The sequence below is a fragment of the Hemicordylus capensis genome, chromosome 4 (genome assembly GCF_027244095.1).
Source record: "Hemicordylus capensis ecotype Gifberg chromosome 4, rHemCap1.1.pri, whole genome shotgun sequence".
NCBI lineage: Eukaryota > Metazoa > Chordata > Lepidosauria > Squamata > Cordylidae > Hemicordylus > Hemicordylus capensis.
In genome coordinates this window covers 162,444,095-162,465,792 of record NC_069660.1, presented here as the reverse complement: position 1 = coordinate 162,465,792, position 21,698 = coordinate 162,444,095, and the positions used below count along the sequence as shown (strand labels likewise).

At 45.1% G+C, this 21,698-nt stretch overlaps 1 protein-coding gene across 2 annotated transcripts in view; it reads left to right on the top strand.

Annotated features, from left to right (window-relative positions):
- The first annotated feature begins 1,418 nt into the window (after positions 1–1,418).
- Positions 1,419–21,698, top strand: part of FMO3 (flavin containing dimethylaniline monoxygenase 3) — a 39,769-nt gene continuing 19,489 nt past the window's right edge. Inside the window, exons 1-5 of one of the 2 annotated variants that reach the window (XM_053247255.1) lie at positions 1,419–1,530; positions 2,149–2,353; positions 12,612–12,800; positions 17,838–18,000; positions 20,758–20,900. In XM_053247255.1, coding sequence (XP_053103230.1) covers positions 2,222–2,353; positions 12,612–12,800; positions 17,838–18,000; positions 20,758–20,900 — 627 coding nt within the window. In that variant the 5' untranslated portion in view covers positions 1,419–1,530; positions 2,149–2,221. Of the gene's footprint in view, positions 1,531–2,145; positions 2,354–12,611; positions 12,801–17,837; positions 18,001–20,757; positions 20,901–21,698 lie in introns of both variants that reach the window. The other variant, XM_053247256.1, reaches the window with a different exon arrangement.

The following is a 21,698-nucleotide window of genomic DNA, read 5'->3' as shown; positions in this document are numbered from 1 at the left end:
AACACCAGATGGAATGCTGGCTCAAACCGGCTTGAACGCTGATCATAAAAGGAGCACTTAACCGGTTTATGCACATCCCTAGTCTCCAGTGGCTCCCCACCGCCAGCCTCCCCCTGAGTCTCCACGGGCTGGTTCGACCCATTTCAGGGCCAGTTTGGCCTTGTTGTTTGTGCATGTGTTGGTAATTTGGAGGGCTGTTGCTCATGCACGTGGGCCATTTGCATGACCAGGTCATGGAAATAGCCCATTGTGCATACAAACAGGGCCAAAATGACCCTGAAATTGATCGAACTGGCCCATGGAGACTCGAGGGAAGGCCAGTGGGGGGGGGCCACCAGAGACTATTGCTGCTGCACCCCCCCCACCCCAAGGCTGTTGAAGTTCTCGGTGGTGACAAGTCAAACTTTTTTTGCAGAGTTTAATGTCATCCGGCACCCCTGAAGTAGCTCTGAACCAGCCCGGGGTAGGTGGGTGGGGTGTTTGACTCAATCCTGAGCCGAATTGGGCCCAATTTGGTTTGAAGTTTAGTCGCACATCTCTATGGGTTCATATAGCAATGGACTGGTTTGGACAAGACATCTGCCCGCAAATGCGATAAGGACAGGATTTGAAAAGGTACTGCGAGTGAGTGTAGAGGGCTGATTCAGATGAACAGCCCCCTCACATGATAAAAGGGACATGCTGAGAGGGCATCAGGACATTCTCTACCAATGTCATTCTGAGCACATTCTTGATGCACCCCCAGCCTTATTGTATATGTCGATGGGTCTCTCATCCCAATTGGCCCAATATTTATTCCAGCTCTAGAGATACTAAAATAAGGGTGAAGCGGGAGACTACCAAATTCTCTGCCATGGGATGTGGTGATGGCTACTAGCTTGGATGGCTTTAAAAGGGACAGACAAATTCATGGAGGACAGGTCTATCAATGGCTACTAGTCTGGTGGCTATAGGCTGCCTTCCGCCTCAGAGGCAAGATGCCTCTAAATACCAGTTGCAGGGGAGCAACAGCAAGAGAGAGAGAGTGTGATCTCGCCTGTGGGCTTCTCAGTGGCATCTGGTGGGCCACTGTGTGAAACAGGATGGGTCTTGGGCTTGATCTGGGCTGTTCTTATAAGAAGTCCAGTCTGGGATGCAATGGAGCTTGCTGGTGAGTCCAGAAACAAAATAAAGAGCACAATCTGCATCTCACTTGCTCCAGAGCAAGCTCATGGTTTGGTAGGCCTTTCCTGGAGCATCTGGAAATAAGCAGCTGGAACGTAAAGAGACCACAAGCACAATAGAGTAGGAACGGGTGGACTACAAATCATGAATAATTAACCGTTCCCCGAGGGCTGCAGGAAGAGGGCCACAATCACCCCTCCGACCTGGAAGAGAAACTCCTCCTACATTCCAAAGGCCGTCTTCCAAAAGTAAATGGAAAAACCATGTTCCAGTTTGTTGTTCTCTCCCTTGAGTCAACTTGGGAGAAGAGGAGCAGCAGAAAAGAGGACTGAGAGAAGAGGAATAGCAGAAAAGGAAAAAAGAACAGTAAGACAATGGGGGCTGGCTAATCCGAAAGAAACAGCTCAAATGGAACTGGAATGCAAGCGGCAGAAGAGTATACTTAGTCTCAGATTTATTGTGCCAGTATCTGTGTTAAGTCCCTGCGCTTCATAATAGCCTGCAATTGTAAGAGAGGATGAGAAGGTGCTTGCTTAGTCAGCCGTTCTGCTCATTCAAATGTGGTGTTTCAAAGTCATTTAGCAGCAGGGGCGTCTGCAGGTTTGGAGTAACTATAATGCTCAGGATGCAATGGAGTGCAAGCCATTCTTTGTGGAGACATTACTTTCTATGCATTTTCAGTGTGAAGGCTGTATGCACCTGGATTTTTTCAACATGCTCTCTTAAAATTTCCTACAGAGCAGAATGTAGATAATATGTCCCCATGGGAAACTGGTGTATTGATAGCCTAGCCAGTTTGAAGAGTGGACTGGAAATGGCTTGAAACTGAATACGTCTTGGACAGGGCAGGATATGTAAGAGAAAGGGATGCTTTGCATAGATGTTATGTGTATTCTCTACATTTGCATGTGCTGCGCGTGAAAAGCAAAAAAAACATGTTTTATGGCTCTGAGTTGTGTTTGACTCCTGAAATTTGTTCAGCAGCATACAGGCCCAAAGGTCTTTTCACCCCCTCGCCAAGGAAGCTTGTGCACAATTCCCTTTGCACTAGGACACCATGGTGCAAAAAGTAGCAGTTATTGGAGCTGGAGTGAGTGGACTGGCATCCATCAAGTCCTGCCTGGAGGAAGGACTGGAACCTACATGCTTTGAGAGGAGTGATGGTATTGGGGGACTGTGGCAGTTTATGGTGAGTGTGGAATGGTAGGATAAATGCCCCATCTGTCCAACAAAATGTACTGGCTCCTGTAACTGGAAGTATCTCCTTCTGACTAGAGCTTAGAGTCCCATTCCATCTGTTTGACTGCCAGAATCTGAGCTTCTGTCATTGATAATTGATTCTAACCACAATACATATTGGTTCTGACATATGCATTGCTACACATCTAGAGCTGTAAGGCATCATGAAAACATGTAATGCTGCAGTGACTGAATGGGAAAATGAAATGTGTGTCTGTTTTCTTGCTGGTAGCATAACATATTTTGTATATACAGTATTTATGTATACAGTTTATGACTTACTTTTCCAAGTCATTTTGTGGGAAATGTGCTTCTGGCCTCCAAAAAGGGTTGGGGGGCATGAGGGCTGGGGAACTTCATGGGCTTGTTCACTCTGTTCTCAGTTGTATTATTAGGTGTTCTGTCATCTGATGCCCTGCATACTTACTTTCCACTGATGATTTTGGAGGCCATGACCGCAAGTGGGAACTAATTTCGACCAAATTTAGTACAGTTAAAGGGACACCTAAACCACGTAGTTTGTGATGATGCCATCCACTCAAAATCAAGATGATGGATGCATGAATGTTTGAAGCGGAAGTTGGCAATTATTAATTAAGATTATGGTGAAATGAAATAAGGTAGATTATTTCTTCCCAGAACTTCTTGTTTAATGTCTGAAGAGGGCTAAAGAATCTTATTAATTTGGAAATGCAAGGAACCTTAGCAATAGTTCAATAAATAAGGGGCCAGCCAGAGTCTGTCTTCGAAAGAGCGTAATCAAGGCATATTATATTTGTCCAGTCAAGAAACACCTGGGAACCGTTGAGTTAAGGGAAGTTCATGGCTTTGCCAGTGTGTCCATTGCTCTTGGGACTAGCTGTCCCAAACCCCAAATAACCTCCCTTTCTACAAGTTATGCTGTTTTAAGACATTATCCAGTGAGGATGGAGACAGCCAATACATTTTAAGAAAGCTGACAATGGTTTGAGAGACAGCAATGCATCTGCCCACCACCTTGGAGATTTAATTTCCAGAGACTGGAGTTGAATCCTGAAAAATGACAACTCTAGCAACTGGTGAGGGGAAAAACTGAACAAGAGGCAAAAACAGGGACTGTGATTTATCAGAGGTAGATAAGGACAGTTGGAGCCCAGACAGAAGTGGAAGGAAAGTGAGTAATGAGGTGCCTATTTAGGGGGAATAGAGAACAGATGAGTGTGTGCAGAATTGCATTTTTTTAAAAAAGGTGAAAGGGGAGGGATGGAGCAAAGATTACTTCAAAACACTTGTCCCAATAACACCTGTTTAATTGGTGGCATCAATTATAGTTAGTCACTATACTAAGACTCTCATGATTGATATTTACTGTGACCAGTCATGCAGAAATCACTTGGAATCACACATTGTCCCCATTTCACAGATGGACCTTGCGTTCCTGAAGAATCGAGAGCCAGTATGGTGTAGTGGCTAGAGTGCTGGACTAGGACTGGGGAGACCCAAGTTCAAATCCCCATTCAGCCATGAGACTTGCTGGGTGACTCTGGGCCAGTCACTTCTCTCTCAGCCTAACCTACTTAATAGGGTTGTTTTGAGGAGAAACCTAAGTATGTAGTACACCGCTCTGGGCTCCTTGGAGGAAGAGCAGGATATAAAATGTAAAAATAAAAATAAAATAAAAAATAAATAGCTTGCTAAAGCTACTGAAAAAAACATGCAGCAGAAAAAGGAAATAATTTGTAACTACTTTAGGTTGTGAAAGGAAATAAAAATCTCCATGAAGTATGTATGCATGGTGTCTGTTTCAAGCCACTAACTAGTAATGGTTCTGGTATCACTACTGTCTTGGTAGTAGTAGCAGCTTGCAACTGACACCATACTGTACACACACAAATTTTATAGACACTCCTAATTCCTTTCACAGTTAAAATAAATACAGTGAATAGCAGGTCAAATCTTGAGTGTTTGTTTTAATGGCTCCCCAAGAACCCACAAAATTCACGAGCCTCTTTTCCAGTGAATCAGAGTACAAACACGCAGACCTTTTTCTCCCTCTGTCTTTTGTTCTGTGTCTCTTATGCAACCCTTCTTTGCCAACCATTCTTAGCAGAACATTAATCCAAGTGCAAACAGATCAGGTAATGCTATACACACTGCATGACTAGGCAATAACCTGCCTTAATCTTTAGATCGCTTCCAAATTAGCAGTCATGTTAATACCTTAATGAAGGTTTTTCAACCATTCTTAAATTTACACACATCCTTTCCAAGCTGATTCTGCCCCATCCTGCACCAGCCATCTGTTCAACAGGTGACTGTGATGCAGGGCTGTCCTTAGAGAGCCCTGGCGGGGTGCGGGGCCCAGGGCAAATCATTCAGTGCAGGGCCCCCTTCCAGTTATTTCTAATGGGGGTTAAAAGAGTGGGGCCTGGGGTGGTTGCCCTGCTTGCCATGCCCTAAGGACAGCCCTGCCGTGATGAGATCTTCATACAGGGTTTTGAGCATGTCGCCTGAAATTTCACATGCAGATTTGTAGACTGGACCATTGACTCAACACTAGCATTAGAAGAAAAATAGAACAGGATCTGCCACTATGCCCCAGTCACATACAGGGAAATACAACCAGAACTATGCAGCGGCCCTTTTTGAGCAGCCTTTCCCCTAAACCATGTTGGGACGATGGGGCAGTAAGGGAATAGTCACCTCCAGTATGGATCAATGGAATTCTCCTGCTAGGAACATTCAAGCCACCATGGTTTGGGTGGATATGAGTTTACCCACTCTTGGCAAATGAGGATTGACCTCCTTAGAACTTTGTGCTTCCCAGGTGACACTCTTTTGAGGATTTCACCACACAGTTTGTAAGCCAAAGCCTTGGTAATAGTGGCTTATATACTGCACAGCCACCTGATGGAAGTGGGTAGTTTGGGTACGGCTTCCATATGTACTGAAACCTTGTTATGAATATGACAATTTTTATATACCGCTTTTCAAGAAAAGTTCCCAAAGCAGCTTACATAGCTATAAGCCAGCCGATCGCAGCCTCTCTAGGCTGCGTGGCTTGTTTGCCCTCAGCCCCACCTCCGGGAGCACGTGGCACCGGGAGCTAGCTCCCATTGACCCGGCTCCGTCTCGGAGGCAGGGCTAGCAGCAGCGAGCCAGCAGCAGGCCTGCGCCGGCTCAGTCCTTCCCTGATCGAGCACCCTCCCTCCCTCCCTCTGACATAGGTCGGGCTTTGCTGGTCGCTGTTTGGGGCCGGGCAGGAATTTTTGGGGTATATGCTTGATTGGCCTTAGCGTGCACCTTTTTTTGCCTGCCTCAACCTATACCAGTTACTAGCAATGTTACTTAGCGGGATTGAATAGTCAGCCAGGGAATAGATTGTGGTCACTTTTACCTGGGGGTTGGCGGGCACAGTGCGGAGGTGAACGGCTAATGCGGTGAGGCACCTTAGGTAAGCTTTAGCTGTAAGGTGGAGGGGCGGATCCCTTGAGGCTTTACAGATCAGGGATGCTGCCTTGCTCCTACCTCTCTGCAACCGACACCCTTCCGTATGGCTTGACAGCGTCGGACGGGTGACGTCAATTGCAGGGTCCTGACCTTAGGTCGGCGACGAAGGGCGCCCCCTTCTGGAAGGTGGGCCGCCTGGATCCAAGGAGTCTGCACCATGAGATTCTAGGGCGGGGGTGGCCACGCGGTGGCCCCCCCCCATTCGAGTCCGCACTGTTGCTGCTGTGAATGCCAACCCCAGCTGCCGTGCCTCTGTAGGCACTATTTAAAACTTGTACCCCTAATAAAGTGGCCAATTCCTCCATAATGCTTCTGTGTCCGTGTCTCCTTGGGTCTGGGTGCAAATAAATAAATACCCTTTTACAGGCCTCCGATCAGGTTTGAACACTGGGTGGTTTGAAAGTTTGAAGGCGGGGGAAGGGGATAATTTTAAGGGTGGGGGAGGGTGCACTTACCCACCCCCCACGCTGTGTTTTCCCTACCGGCGCTCGCTAAAAAAACTGGTCTGGGGGTGGGGGGTGGCAGCATACCTCCCTGCTGCCCTGTCCCCTCCTCGGACCAGAAGTAAGCGGAAGTAGCCCATGCGTGCATGCACACTGGGCTCGCTCGCGCACATGGGGGGATAGGTGCACCCTTCCTTGCTCTTAAAGTTATCCCCCACCACCTTTGAACCAGCTCCCGCCGGTTCCGTGCACATCCATAGCAACAGCCACTGGAGGGATGCTGTGCTAGGGATGGATAGGGCCAGTTGATCTCCCCTTTCTAAATAAAGAGAATCACCACTTTGAAAAGGTATGTCTCTGCTCAGTTAGCAGGAGACTCTTGTTGGCACACCTGACAATGGTTTAGAAGGCTTTGTCCAAATGGCACACTGCAGCTCTGCCCAGCCTCAATTTGGAGTGCTAGGAGTCGGACAGAACTGCTCTGTTGCTCTGTGCCATTTGGAAGGAGCCTCTGCACCATCGCCAGGCATGCCAACCCAGTTTCATGAGGAAGTTTCATGGAGGCAGCACCCACAGCACCTCCTTCCATTTGCAGGCAGCTGCACAATAGGTAAGCCAGTGCATGGACATTATTTCCAAGTCATGCAAATTGACATGCTGATATTTATAGTGGTATAGTCCAGTAAGTTTCACTGCTACTACACTGTATGTGTTCTCTCTGTTGTCACTCTCCTCTTCTTCAATATGATTAAAGAAAGTGTTGAGATGGAAGAAAAATATCGTAGTAACACACAGCCTTCATTTGCTGTTCATATCTGAAAGCTGCCACTTGGATGGCAGGGCCATTGTGACATTTGCCATAGAAAACTAACATTATACCTAGGAGGCAGAAGTATAGCACACAATGGAACTGACCTGGCTTGAAATGGCTGCTCTAGGTTTCACAGTCTTCTGCAGGTGCTTCTCAGAACTGCTGCCTTCCATGCACTCCCTCACACAATATACCTTCAACAGCATCTAGACTGGTCCTTGCATGTACAGAAAATGTTCAACTTGCACAAGAGGGGTAGGAAGGTTTTTGCAGATCCCCCTTTCCCCCCTGAAAAGATCTCCTAGAGAGTTCCTTGACTGCCTCGCAGGGGACTTCAGAAAGAAGGGTGGGATTGCTCCTCCCCACATGGATGAGTGGAACATCTTTTGTTCGCACAAGTACCAGTCTGGATGTTGCCTTTTAATTCCTACTAGTCTTAGAACTAGTAGTTTCTACATAGTTTGCTGCACCAACCCCACATCTTCATGAGGTAATGATCGATTATGCCTGTTCTTGGTCACTACCCAAATGGACACATTCTGTTGGAAACAGGAAGTGCTGGTCAGGCTGCACTGGGATTGGGTCCAGTGTTCCCTCTAACAGGGATTCCCAGATGTTGACTACAACTCCCAGAATCCCCAGTTGCAATGATTTTTGCTTGGGGATTATGGGAGTTGTCATCAATTACATCTGGGAATCCCTGTTAAAGGGAACACTGATTGGGTCTCCTAGGTATAGCAAGCTTCAGTTGGAAATCATCATTTGAGGCTGATTCTGCTGCCCGCTCTTTGCAGAAGTCAGCCCAACAATCACACGAATCCAAACTATTAATTAAACCAATATCTCAGGTAGACTAGGTTTTGTTCTTGAATTCATGTCCAATTGGCTTAGGCAAAGGTTGCACAATGGATATAGCTTGCCTTTGGCAGAAGTCTGTATGGAGCTGAAGTTTTTTAGCCCATACCTGATCAGCAGCATGTGCTATGACAACTACAACTACATTGCTCTCTCTCTCTCTCTCTCTCTCTCTCTCTCTCTCTCTCTCTCTCTCTCTCTCACACACACACACACACACACACACACCAAAGAGGGGGTTGCAAAGTGGTTTACATAGAAAATGAAAAAGAATAAAATGGTTCGCCAGGCAATCCCCAAACGGCTCACAATCTAAGAAGAAACACAAGAGTAGACACCAGCAGCAGCCACTAAAGGGACTATTTTTATGTAACGGTGAAAATAGCTGTCAGTGCCAACAGAAGCCATGCATTATTTGGAGACAAATACCTCCATGAAAACTTTTAACATAATTAAAGGGATGATGAGAGATAGAAATCACTTATATGTCAGTTTATCATCAATGAATTATTTATTTATTTATTTATTTTATTTATTTATTTATTTATTTATTTAAGCACATTTTATACCACCCTAACCCAAGGTCTCAGGGCGGTTCACAACAAACAAATACTAAAAACAATTTAAAACAAATAATAAACAATCAAAAGTTTAAAAAATTAAAAAGTCAAAAAGCTAAAAAGCTAAAAGTTAAAAAGCTAAAAAGCTTGGATAAAAAGATAAGTCTTTAGACCCCTTTTAAAAGCCACTAGAGATGGGGAGACTCTTATTCCCATGGGAAGTGCGTTCCAAAGTCTCAGGGCAACAACAGAGAAGGCCCGTCCCTGGGTGGCCACCAAACGACATGAAGGTAGCCACAGACGAGCCTCCCCTGATGAACGTAGTGGACGATGGGGATCATGCAGAAGAAGACGCTCTCTTAAGTACTGTGGGCCTAAGCTGTTTAGGGCTTTATAGGTTATAACCAGCACTTTCTATTTTGCCCAGAAACCTATTGGCAGCCAGTGCAACTCCTGTAATATAGGAGTAATATGGTCTCTTCGAGATGACCCGGAGACCAACCTGGCTGCCACATTTTGTACTAATTGTAGTTTCTGGACTATGTACAAAGGCAGCCCCACATAGAGTGCATTGCAGTAATCAAGTCTGGAGGTTACCAGCAAGTATACTACTGTTTTGAGATCATGAACTTCAAGAAACGGACGCAGCTGGCGTATCAACCGAAGCTGATAGAAAGCGCTTCTGGCCACTGCCTCAACCTGGGAAACCAGGGAGAGGTGTGGATCCAGAAGCACTCCCAGAATGTGTACCTGTTCCTTCTGAGGAAGTGTGACCCCATTTAGAACAGGTAGATCAATATCGCTTCCCGAGTGACAACCACACACAATAAGTACCTCCATCTTGTCTGGATTCAGTCTCAGTTTGCTATCCCTCATCCATCCCATTATAGCTTCCAAGCAGGCATTCAGGGAGGATATTCCTTCTCCTGATGATGTTGACATGGAGGAATAGATTTGGGTGTCATCAGCACCAAATCTCCAGATGATCTCTCCCAACGGTTTCATGTAGATATTAAAAAGCATTGGAGACAGTATGGAGCCCTGAGGGACCCCATATAAAAGCTCAGATTTTGAAGAGCAGCAGTCTCCAAGTGACACCATCTGGAATCTGCCAGAAAGGTAGGAGCGGAACCACTGCAAAGCAGTGCCTCCCACCCCCAACACTCTCAGACATTCCAGAAGGATACTATGGTCGATAGTATCGAAAGCCACCGAGAGATCCAAAAGGACCAACAGAGTCACACTTCCTCTGTCCATTCCCAATTGGAGATCATCCATCAGGCCAACCAAGGCAGTCTCCACCCCATAGCCCACCTGAAAACCAGTTTGAAATGGGTCTAGATAATGAGTTTCCTCCAAGACCGCCTGGAGCTGGGAGGCCACCACCCTCTCAATCACCTTGCCCAACCATGGGAGGTTGGAGATAGGCCTGTAGCTATTAAACTCTGAGGGGTCCAAGGCAGGCTTCTTAAGAATAGGTCTAATAATTGTCTCCTTTAAACAAGGAGGCATCCTGCCCTCCCTCAGAGAGGTATTTATAATTGCTATCAGGCTCTCCACAACAACCCCCTTGCCAGATAGTATAAGCCCACATCCTTGGGCAAGGATCAAGCAGACAGGTGGTAGGACGCACTGTTCCGAGCAGATTGTCCACATCCTCAGGAGTCACAAACTGAAATTGATCCAGTCTAACCACACAAGAGGAGTTGCTGGATACCTCTGCATCTGACACTGCGATAACTGTGGAGCCTAAATCTAGATCTAGATCGACCAGAATACGAGAGACTTTGTCCAGAAAAAACTCATTAAAAGCATCACAGCGGGCAACTGATGGCTCCAAATTCGGATTCAGGGGAGTAGGGGGCCCTACTAGCCCCCTCACAACCCTGAATAGCTCCGCTGGATGAGAGCCTGCGGAAACAATACGGCTCCTTAGACTCCTTTTCTGCTGCTTTTTCTTTTCCCCATAGGAATATGCATGTATCCATATGATTCTATTTTCTAAGATAGTGATTCTGTATTTCTCCAGCTTGTTACCTGCAGGGCTTTGTGGATTTACATTATTATATCCTGCCTTTTCCCATCATTAAACTTTATGCTTTTCCAGATAGTTGTCCATCCAGAGAGATATGAGTCTTTTGGAAATTCTTAAATTGGAAAATTTCCATGCAAATTTCCCCTCATTTGCATAAAATTAACTATACAAATTTTCCTGATTCCCTAAATAGATTATGATCTGGAAATGTTTGATATATTTATGCAGTTAAAAAAGCCAACTGCACCTTATCAATTCCTTACATGAAATCATAAAACGTTTTTCAAGTAGTCAGGTAGTTGAATGGAAATATTTGATCCCCTTGATCAATAAAAACATTTTGTGCGTATTTTTGTGTGTTTTGTTATTGAAACAAATGCAAAGCTTTATGTGGAAAGAATTTTTTAAATTGGGATACTCAATAAATCAACAAAACATATGTACTCTCTCACACACCTCCTAAGGATAATCACCTGAAAAACATTAATTACAGCTTTGAAATTACTGAACTTGCCTAGCAGAGTTCATCAGGATCACTGAGCCCTGTGGAGGTGATTGTGAGAACCCAGAATTTCTAGGCAATCCTGGACAAACCATTGTGGTTCAACCCCATTTAACCATGATTGATAACCAGGACCTATGCTGGTTAAATGTGATCGAACAACAGCGGTTTGGACAGGAATTGCCTGGAAATTCTGGATTCTCACTGTCAGCTCCACAGGGCTCAGCGCTGGGATTGTGTGAACACAGCCTGCATTGGCATCCATTCATTGTTACTAAGAATTTCATGAAACAATGCTGGACATTTGGACTAACATTACAACTGTGCAGCAGTACAAATTCCAGACTAGTGCTGTACTGTCATGTAAATGGGGGAAAGGTGTGATTTTCAGCAGTCTTTCCTCTGAAGTCCATCGTGCCTTACCAAAATATGTCCCTGAAGGTCATATTCTGGCAAATTTCCACTCCATATCTCTGTACTGACCTTCTTAGCTTCAGCAAGACACCTTGGAATATGAGCATGAAAGTCATGTGGGGAAAAACATGGTTTTATGGTGTCAATGCACATTCTCTGCAACATTAAAAAATAAATAAATTGAAGACCATCTAGTAAGAGGCTAGCAAAAAACCCACAATGGAGTTCAGGGAGGGAGGCAGGGAAAGAAAAAAACTACAGCAAAACCTGGCAACTCCTTTTCAGCACTAGATAGTCCAGCCATATTAGACATTTGCCTGGACACCTGTGGCCAGTAAAATTCAATGTTACTTCAAACACAGAGTTTTTCAGCTGCTTCTCACAATGTTCCATGTTATGTGCGAATGTGGCCATTGTCCTTGCTATCTGGTCCTTGCACACTAAGATAAAGATTAATCATGTCATCATAATTTATAATTTCCTGATTCAGTATATATATATTTGTCCAGATCATGATGGCTGAATTACAAATTAAGCACTATTTCCCCAAGAGCCCAATGATTATGGGAAGCTCAAAGTGATTCTAGTTGTTCTTCTGTGGGGGAAGACACCACTGGCTTACTTCCTGCCTCTTGGAGGCCGAGGACGGAGTACCACCCAGATGCCTTTTCACTGTGAACAATATTAGTGGGCTCCTTCCTAGAAAACTCAACATGTAGCAACCCAAATTTCAAGTTAGTTATAAGGATTTCCACCTCCTTGAGCTTTCCTAGACAGGAGGCTTTACCACGGGTTTTCTGAGAGTCTTTACTGTGAGTTCAAAGTTGCCCCCCAAAACCTATGCAAAAAGTGGATTATTATTATTTTTATCCCAGATATAAATCGGGCTACACTATAATGCCGGATGAAAAACCCAAATTGTGTGAAGTGCTCCCTGATAGCTCGCAGGGACTTTGGATTAAATTTGGCCGATATGTGAATGCACATCTCCATTCCAGAGGAGATGCGAACTAAAAGTATGAAAAAACTTCCTGGAGCAAGTGTTTCTTTTACAACAGATCCCTTAACCTGTTTACACTATGTTTTTCTTCCCCATTAGGAATCTGCAGAGGAAGGCAGAGCCAGCATTTACCGCACCGTTTTCACCAACTCATGTAAAGAAATGACGTGCTTTCCCGACTTCCCTTTCCCAGAAAATTTTCCAGTCTTTATGCACAACACCAAACTTCAGGAATATATCCAGATGTTTGCAAAACACTTCCAGCTTGAGAAGTACATCAAGTTTAAGGTAAAAAGTTGCAATCTAAGTGTTGAGTGATTGGGGTTCACACAGAGTGAGCATGCCATGATAATTATCAGATGATGATCTGCTTACAGCAGGATAAGACTTTTGAAAAAGTACAGACAGGTCCAGAGCATTTGAAAATGTCAGCCTCTGTTCTCAAGATTCTTGAAGTCCAGGGTGCAAAAAGACAGTGCTCAATAGGACAGCCTGTAAGGATGGACACTGAAGGAGGGCTGTTTCTGCAAAAGGAATGGAGGATGGGGTCATCCGAAATCATATCAGGCCTGATGGTAGGTCACTGCTTAGCAGAGGTCAAGTCATGTAATAGCTGTCCTGCACCATCATATTATTTAGGAATTGTTATCGTCTTTACTGTAAATGCTTCAAGCCATTCCATGTAAAAAAGGAAACCTTTACCCCCAAGCATAAGTGTATGGAGACAAAAACAGCAAGTTAAATTCATATTCAGTCAGCATAATTGCCATGTATGGACTCAAACCTTTTTGTCTGTGTGGCCTCATTTCATCCTCTCCCTCTGCTTTGCTACTTTCGACTATTTTTCCTGGTGATGAAGATGATTGTGCTCTGGTTACATTTCTCTTGTGTGGGGGGCGGCACGGGGGCGGAGATTTAGTTTATTTTATCACAGTGAGAGTACTTGACATTTAATGGGGCTTTGGGGGGTAATATTTGCTTAATTCACAAATATACAAAGTGGTTTGCCCCAGCTGGGACCCCATGGTGCACTCTGCTTAGCTGTGCATAGTGGAGAAGAGGAGCCCAGCTGTGGGAGGAGTCCAGCTCAGCCAAAGCCACCACTGCATGTGGCCAAACAGCGCCCACCGCAGGGGCCCGACTGGGTTGGAGCACAGCTGCTGCAGCGGGAGCCACGTTCCGGGGCCAGTGGTGGTGGGGGCAGGGAGACGTCAGGCAGGAGTTTCCATGCTGCTGCTGCCGCTGCTGCTTCGCTTTGCCTCGCCTCACTGGGGCCCCCTGCATCTCTGAGCTGTCGCTTCGCCTTGTTGGAAATTCTCTGTGGTGAGAAAATCCCTTTCTCAATATAGCAGAGTGCACAGAGGCACAACACAGCAGTAGATTAGTTAGGCATGCGTGTGTGCTGAGAGTAAAGTAACTTGGAGCCAATTCATAGTTTCAAATCAATATAAAAGGCATTTATTAAGGAACATTCTAGATAGGAAAGTGAGGATTTAGGATCTCTAATCTATCTATCTAACTGGATGCAGATGGATTCTGCATCCTCTCTGCATATTTGGTGCAGGGAGTGGAACCTGCCATGTTGCAAGGTAGGCGAGGCAGGTAGCAAGAGAGAGAGAAGGAGGAAGGAAGTTTGAATCCCTGAGATTAGCAATCTACATTTCAAAGGGATAGCATCAGAGCAGTGGAGAAGTGATGACAAATGTCTTGACCCTCTAGCCCTCTGACTTACTAGTCTGTCCTCCACTGTCTGAGGCAAGAGACAGCGCAAAGTCCTTTAACTTTCCAACATGCCTTACTGCTGCTGGAGATGCAGTTCCTGAAGGCACCACCTACTCTTGGCATCAGCAACCCCACTGACCACTAGGGGCATTGGGGAATAGATATATTGAGTAAAGGAATCCCTTCTGACCATGCTGTCTGCCCTGTTTGCCCTTTGTTCAACTGATACTCTCAGGTTTTATTCTCTCTCACCTGAGAGACAGACTTCTGTCGTCTTGCTCCCCTTCTCCTGATGTAGTGAGCAGCTTGGTACATTGGCTGTCTATCTGATGTATTTCCTAAAGAAACGACGATACTTAGAACTTTAACTCCACAGACAATACTAACTAGCAGTGCTCTTCTTACCTGTGCAGTTCTGCTGCAGATGGGTAGACCAGGAATTCTCAACGTGTGGGTCCCCAGATGTAATTGGACTTCAATTCTCATAATCCCCAACCAAAGGCCACTGGGGCTGGGGATTATGGGAGTCCAGTAACATCTGGGGACCCACATGTTGAGAAACCCTGGGGTAGGCAATCTAACTCCTCCAACCTCAAACAGCTGGGTCCCCACACACCCCTAAGGACAGCCCTAGGTAGCCCTATAGCAGGCAACAGATCCTGAGAGAGCAAATTGTGAGCCCCTCACCATCACTCCAAGACTGAGCTTTACTTTACATTCCACCTCATTCCAGCAAGAAACACGGAGCTCTTTAAAACTCATTTAAAATTGAAAGACTTCTGTTTCTCCTACACAAACACAGGCCTTGCAGAACACTGGCCTGGGATTTTACCTCTCTCAGATGGCTCATTCAGGAGGCATTCACAGTTATTAAGGTTCTTCTTGTTGGCGATAATAATTAAGTAATATTTGAAGTTCAAGCCTGTAAGGGTTTATGGGCAGGCTACCTAATGGCGCAGCAGGGAAATGCTTGACTAACAAGCAGAAGGTTGCTGGTTTGAATCCCTGCTGGTCGGGCAGTTTCAATATAGGAAGATGCTGAAAGGCATCATCTCGTATTGCATGGGAGGAGGCAATGGTACCCCCCCCGGTATTCTACCAAAAGAAAACCACATGGCTCTGTGGGCGCCAGGAGTCGAAATTGACTTGACAGCACACTTTACCTTTTACTTAAATATATATAAAAGGAAGGAAAAGTTATGCCGTCAAATCGGTGTTGACTCCTGGCAACCACAGAGCCATGTGGTTTTCTTGGTTTACCATTGCCATCTTCTGCACAGTATGAGATGATGCCTTTCATCACCTTCCTATATCACTGCTGCCTGATAAAGGAGTTTCCTATATTCTGGGAAACACACCAGCGGGGATTCAAACCAACAGCCTCCTGCTCTCTAGGCAGGTTACTTCCCGACTGCACCATTAGGTGGCTCTAAATGAAATGAAATGAAATAATATTGGCCCGGTCCTCACTACTTGGGGGTGCCTCCGAACGCTCCCTCCCTCCATTTGAGCAGCAGGCTGCAGCCGCCCCTGCGGCAGTCCCCAGCAAGTTGCATGGCGTGCAGCGCGCCTGCTGGGTGCCGGCGGGGGCAATCTGTGCAGGCCACCGCTGCGTAGTAGGTGGACGGGGTCGGACCAGGCGGGGGCCTCTCTCTGGGGCTTTGCACACCACTGATTCCTGCTTGCCGCCACTTCTCCTTGAGGGAGGGGTGCCGTTTCCCTTATGATTGGGGCCTGAAACCATCCTGTGTGCAACGCTCTCCAAGAACCAGGGTACAACAGCGCCTAAGGCGCACAGGTCTCTCTGGCGTCCCCAAAGTCCTGGGTACGCATTGTGTCCAAGATTTGGGGATATGGCAGAGTTTCCTTTGCCAAAGACCCAAGTTAGTTGGGGGAGAGAGTGCAGTTCCCCATCCCAGGCGATTCATCGGCATTGTCAACGCAGCTTGTTCTAGGGAGCTTGCGTTGGAGAAGCTTGGATCTAGTTAGTAGGAGGCAGAATCGGGTGGTGGGTGGTTTGGAGGAGAGTGGGAGGGGGCTCGATGGAGGTGAGCCTTGTTGCGGCCCTTCTGGATTTGTGCTGGGGAGGGAGACCATGCTTCAGTTTAGGGTCCCTCTAAACTGGGTTTGCCAAGGAGCTTGGTTTGCCAAGAAGGCTGGTGAGTGGTGTGGTGAGGTAAACATGGGGCCTGGAGGGTTTGGAGAGGGGCCCAGCTTAAAGATAGTTTTGTTGAGCCTTACCCAAGATAGTTTGCTTTCCTAAGCAGTTAGACCTCCAGATCTTTGATATGTACCTGAGGATCTTTGTTTCCAGTGTCACAGAGCAGGGATTCCCAACCTGTGGTACTCCAGATGTTGCTGAACTACAACTCCCATCACCCCCAGCCTGTGAATGATGGGAGGTGATGGGAACCCCTGACATAGAGGATGCTGAAATGCAGCTCTCTGTCCCCCTTAAATAATATTGCCCCCCTCCTCCAAGACGTTGCTCAGTTGCTTGGGTCATGAGTTCTCAGCCTGGGGTCCCCAGATGTTGTTGGTCTACAACTCCCACCCAGAGGCACTCTTACCCCTGGACTTTGGGGCTGAGGTCCAAGTCATCCACACCCCTAGGAGCCCCCCACTTCGTCCTTAGACTGTCCTGGGTGGTGTGGTTTGTTTTGGGAATTCTCTCTGGTAGAGAAACCCTTTTTCAATTATAGCAGAGTGCACAGAGGCACAACAGAGCTGATTTAGTTAGGCATGTGTGTATGCTGAGAGTAAAGTAACTTGGAGCCAGTTCATAGTTTCAAATCAATATATAAGGCGTTTATTAAGGAACTCCATTCTAGATAGGAAAGTGAGGAGTTAGGATCTCTAATCTATCTATCTAGCTGGATGCAGATGGATTCTGCATCTTCTCTGCACACATGGTGCAGGGAGAGAAGCTTGCTAGCATGTTGCAAGGTAGAAGGAACAGGAAGAGAAGGGAGAGAGGAAGGAAGTTAGTCCTTAAGAGTAGCAATCTACATTCCAAAGGGATAGTGTCAGAGCAGTAGATAAGGGATGACCAATGTCTTGACCCTCTAGCCCTGACTCACCAGTCTGTCCTCCATTGTCTTTGAGACAAGAGACAGCACAAAGTCCTGAACTTCCAGCAGTTTGTGCCCTCAAGAACGTACGTGTTAAAAAAAATGATGCTTAAATTGCAGTGGGGGGCCTCCAAAGGCCTTTAGGTCCAGGCTCCAAAATTACCTAGGTGAACCTCTATTCTGGGGAGAAGAAGAAGTCACTCCCAGAAGTTCCTGAGTACATTCTATCAAGAGGGGTCATAGAGACAGAGAAACAGGAAAAAGAATGAGTCCCAAACTATTTATCTCTACTCCCAATCCTCCTAGTGGTTATTAGTATTGTTGGTGCAAAAGTTTGAAGCCATATGGAGCTGGATCGCCAACACTTTTGTATCAAATCCCTGACTCCAAACAGGTAACATTTTAGACAAAAATCAGAGTAATAGTCCCATTAAATGATAGTTGGACACCAAACTTATAACAACACGATTTACCTCAATTTGCCTTAAAGCTTAAGCCATGCTAATATACTTCCTTGAATGTTTCCTCAAAGACTCTTGTGAAGAATATTAAGAAACACCCGGATTTTCCTGCCACTGGCCAATGGGAGATTGTAACAGAGAAGGATGGCAGGGTGGAATCACATGTTTTTGATGCGGTTATGATTTGCTCTGGACATCATGTCTATCCAAATATGCCAATTAATAGCTTCCCTGGTAAGTGACCATGCAAAGAAAGTATACTTTCATCTAACCATTTGTGATCTTTAACTATGGTGTAACTACACAGAGACAGCTGTGCTTTTTATTATATTTTGCTAAAACACATAGTTGAAGCTCATATTTGCATTTCCTTGCTCTGAGGCATTTGAATGGCCCAATCTTATTATTTAAGTTCATGGTTAAATGATATCTTTTCAGTTTTTCATTTTCAAGGCAATAAATTTCCAGGCTCTCTTTTCATATTCTTACAGTGAATACTCGCTACCTTTTCAGGGCTGAACTACACATTGTGTTAAATGTATAATTTTCCATTCCTTAAAAAAAGAACAATATAGAGACAAGGGACAATCAAGATTGGGACTATAGCATGGGAAGAAGCAGAGGGTTTTTAAAAAATTCTTTCCTCTCATACTGTGGCCCTAATGAACCCATCCCCCCTCAAAAGTCTTATTTCTCTGGGAGAGAAATGGTCACTGTCAACTTCAGTGGGGGGAATTCCTGTTGGAATGGCAGTGCTATGGGAGAGGATTTTTTTTAAAAAATCCTATGGGAGAGGAGAGGGAGAGTGCTATGGGAGAGGATTAAAAAAACCAAAATAAAAACACCCTTCCCCCCACACTGCAGTCCCAAATTTTGACCAGCACTTTCCATGTCTGCTACTTTCAAATATAAGTGGAAGGGCCAACTATGCATTTAATGTGGCATATAGTTTAAACCTCAAGTCAGGGTTGTGTTCCTATGTACTGGTGGCCTTGAAGAGAGGGTCCCCAAGGGCAGGAGGGTTTGTAGGCTAAATCAGAAAACTTCCTTTTGCAGCTGTGGCTGCCAGCACAGTAATTAACTCCCAGCTGTCAGAGCCCCTTTGCTCCAGTTTCCAGTTTCCCTCTAAGACAGCAGTTCTCAAATTGGGGAGTACCGGGACCCACCAGGGGGTCGCAAACAACTCAGGAGGGAAAGACCTTACCCATCTCCAAGGTGTGGAGATGGTCAGGGTCAATGGGAGGCAGACAGAGACAGAAGCCAACATTTACTAGGCTCCTTTGCCATTCACAAAGCCAAGAGCAAGCACAGCTGTGACACCTCTTTGGCTGATGGGCCAGGGGACAGTTCCCTCTTGGGAGACACTTACTAGAGCCCATCTAAAAAATGGCCAAAGAGGTGACTGCATTGCTGTGCGTGCCTTGGCTTTGTAAGCCGTACAGGATCCGGGTGGTTTTCAGTTCTTGTCCATCCCTCTTTCTGTCTCCCCATGCCTTGGAGAAGTCTGAGCAGCTCTTCTCGATATGTTCTCAGATGATGCCTCTTCCTGAATTTTGGATTTGTGTGCAAGTTGAGTACAGAGAATTAAGTGAGAGAGACATGAAAATACTTTTGCTTGATTCCTACGTGACCTAGAATTAAGCAGTTATTCAATAACCATTCTTACACCCTCACGTGGGATAGATGTATATAAAGACTGTACATCCAATGTCACAAATGAAAAAGGTACTTCTACAGTGAGCTCTTCTGTAGTATTAATAAAATGTTTAGTATCTTTACTATAAGATGGACAATTCAATTCGGTACTATAGGCTGTAGAAAAGAGTCCAAAAATTGTACCAAAGATTCTAATATGGAGCCCTTACCTGATATAATTGGTCTATCTATCTTTTGGAGGAAAACCAGGTTTGTGAATTTTGGGCAAGATATAGAAAACAGGAGTTTTGGCATGATTTCTACAAATAAATTGACCAGTGGTTTCAGAGAGATACAATAGCACCACCTTTATCAGCTGGTTTGATAATAATATTAGAATTATTTAAATAATACATTGCCAATTTTTCTTTAGATGTACAGTAGGATTATGACTTCTCCTATATCCTTTACTCTCCAGTTTTTCTATGTCCATGGCACACCTTTTTCAAATGTGCTAATGAGCGGATTTTGTGAAAAAAGCATAGAATTAGGCCTTACTCTAAAATTATCACCGAGTCACTTACAATATATGTGTACCTCATATGGACTTCATAACAGATATGGACTGTGCAAGTGGATGAGTTTATTTTAGTCACTTGTGGGAGTTGTTATATCTATAGAGCATTATTTGTGCCTATTATTATTATATATTAAATTGGTTTAAGTAAGCTGACCATAAGGCAGAATAAAGTAGCTGTCTCAAGCAGCAGATCTGTGGTGCTACTGGGCACTGGTTTAATTTATTTTTGTAACAGTGGCTGCACTATTCTTCCACAGGTGTCAAAGTGCTAATGGGCAGCCTTGACCATACTCCTATCCACACTACTGTGAAATTTTAGTTTATAGTCAGCAGTGTGCTTCAGCCACTTAAGAATGATCAAATGTATTTTTTGGTATCTTGGCAACAGATTAGGCCAACAATAGGAGCTGAGACAAAAAGAAATTCAAGATACTGTGGGATAAGCAGGAAAAAATCATAGGAGTGTACAAGCTCAATTCATACTTTGTGTGATTACTGTGTGTATTGTTTGAATGTAATTGTCCTCGGGAACCAGAGGCGCTTTAACCCCCAGACCTTGGGGCTTGGCCTCGTGGTGGGGGCGGTCCAGGTGCCAAAATGACCTAGGTGCGCCCCTGTCGGGAACTTGTAAAATTAGCAGTTGTTCTACCAAATTCTTCAAAGGACTACATAACCACATGTCAGAATATATAGTGCCCCAATGCCAAGGAGTTATATTTGTGTGTTTTTAATTGTTCCCCTGAGACAACTGTTTGTTTTCCCACGTTTTCATGCAGGATTAGAGAAGTTTAAAGGTAGCTTCCTCCACAGCAGGGAATACAAAGGACCTGAAAAGTTCAAGGGGAAGAAGGTTCTGGTGATTGGCCTCGGGAACTCTGCCTGTGACATTGCTGTGGAGCTCAGTAACGTGGCCTCTCAGGTACTGTCTCCCACAGTGCTCAGAAGTTCTCATTCTGTTTTACCATCTGCATGGTTCAGATACAGTCAAGCACTTTTAGGTCCCGTTGAGTTCAGTGGGAAAGGTTTGAGCACACTCTTAATTCTCCCATTTCAGACAAATGGACTTAAAACATTGGCTGCATTACATACAACATAGTCTTCTGGAATAGGTAAGAAAGAAATACAGGGCCATTGCTCAGTGGTATTTTATTGTGAGTTTACTAGGTTAGTCATTTAAGTAATAATTGTCTTTTAGGTAATTTCCCATAAATTTTTAACCTTTACCCCCATAGGATCCTATGGCGGGGGGGTTGGGGGTTGGAGAAAGGTTAAAAATTTGTAAAAATCACCCGCTGCTGGTCAAAGACCGAAATAAAGACTATGACTAAAATCACCCACTTGCCCATTTATTTTGTGGGTTGGGTGGTAGGCAGTGTTCCCTCTAACAGGGATTCCCAGATGTTGTTGATTATAGCTCCCAGAATCCCCAGCAACAATGGTTTTTGTTTGGGGATTATGGGAGTTGTAGTCAACAACATATGGGAATGCCTGTTAGAGGGAACTCTGGTGGTAGGTAGCATCCATTATGCCCTATCACACAACCTACTTTGGTGTCCCTAGAAACTACCCATGGGGAACAATGGGTTGTTTGGAGTTTCCTCATTGTTAACTATGGCTGGAACAAGCTGAATCACAGAGTGCACACTCAGGTTTTGTACCACAATTTAAAATGCATTTTGCAAGCCTGCCTTGAAAAAACGCTACAGAAGCACATGGT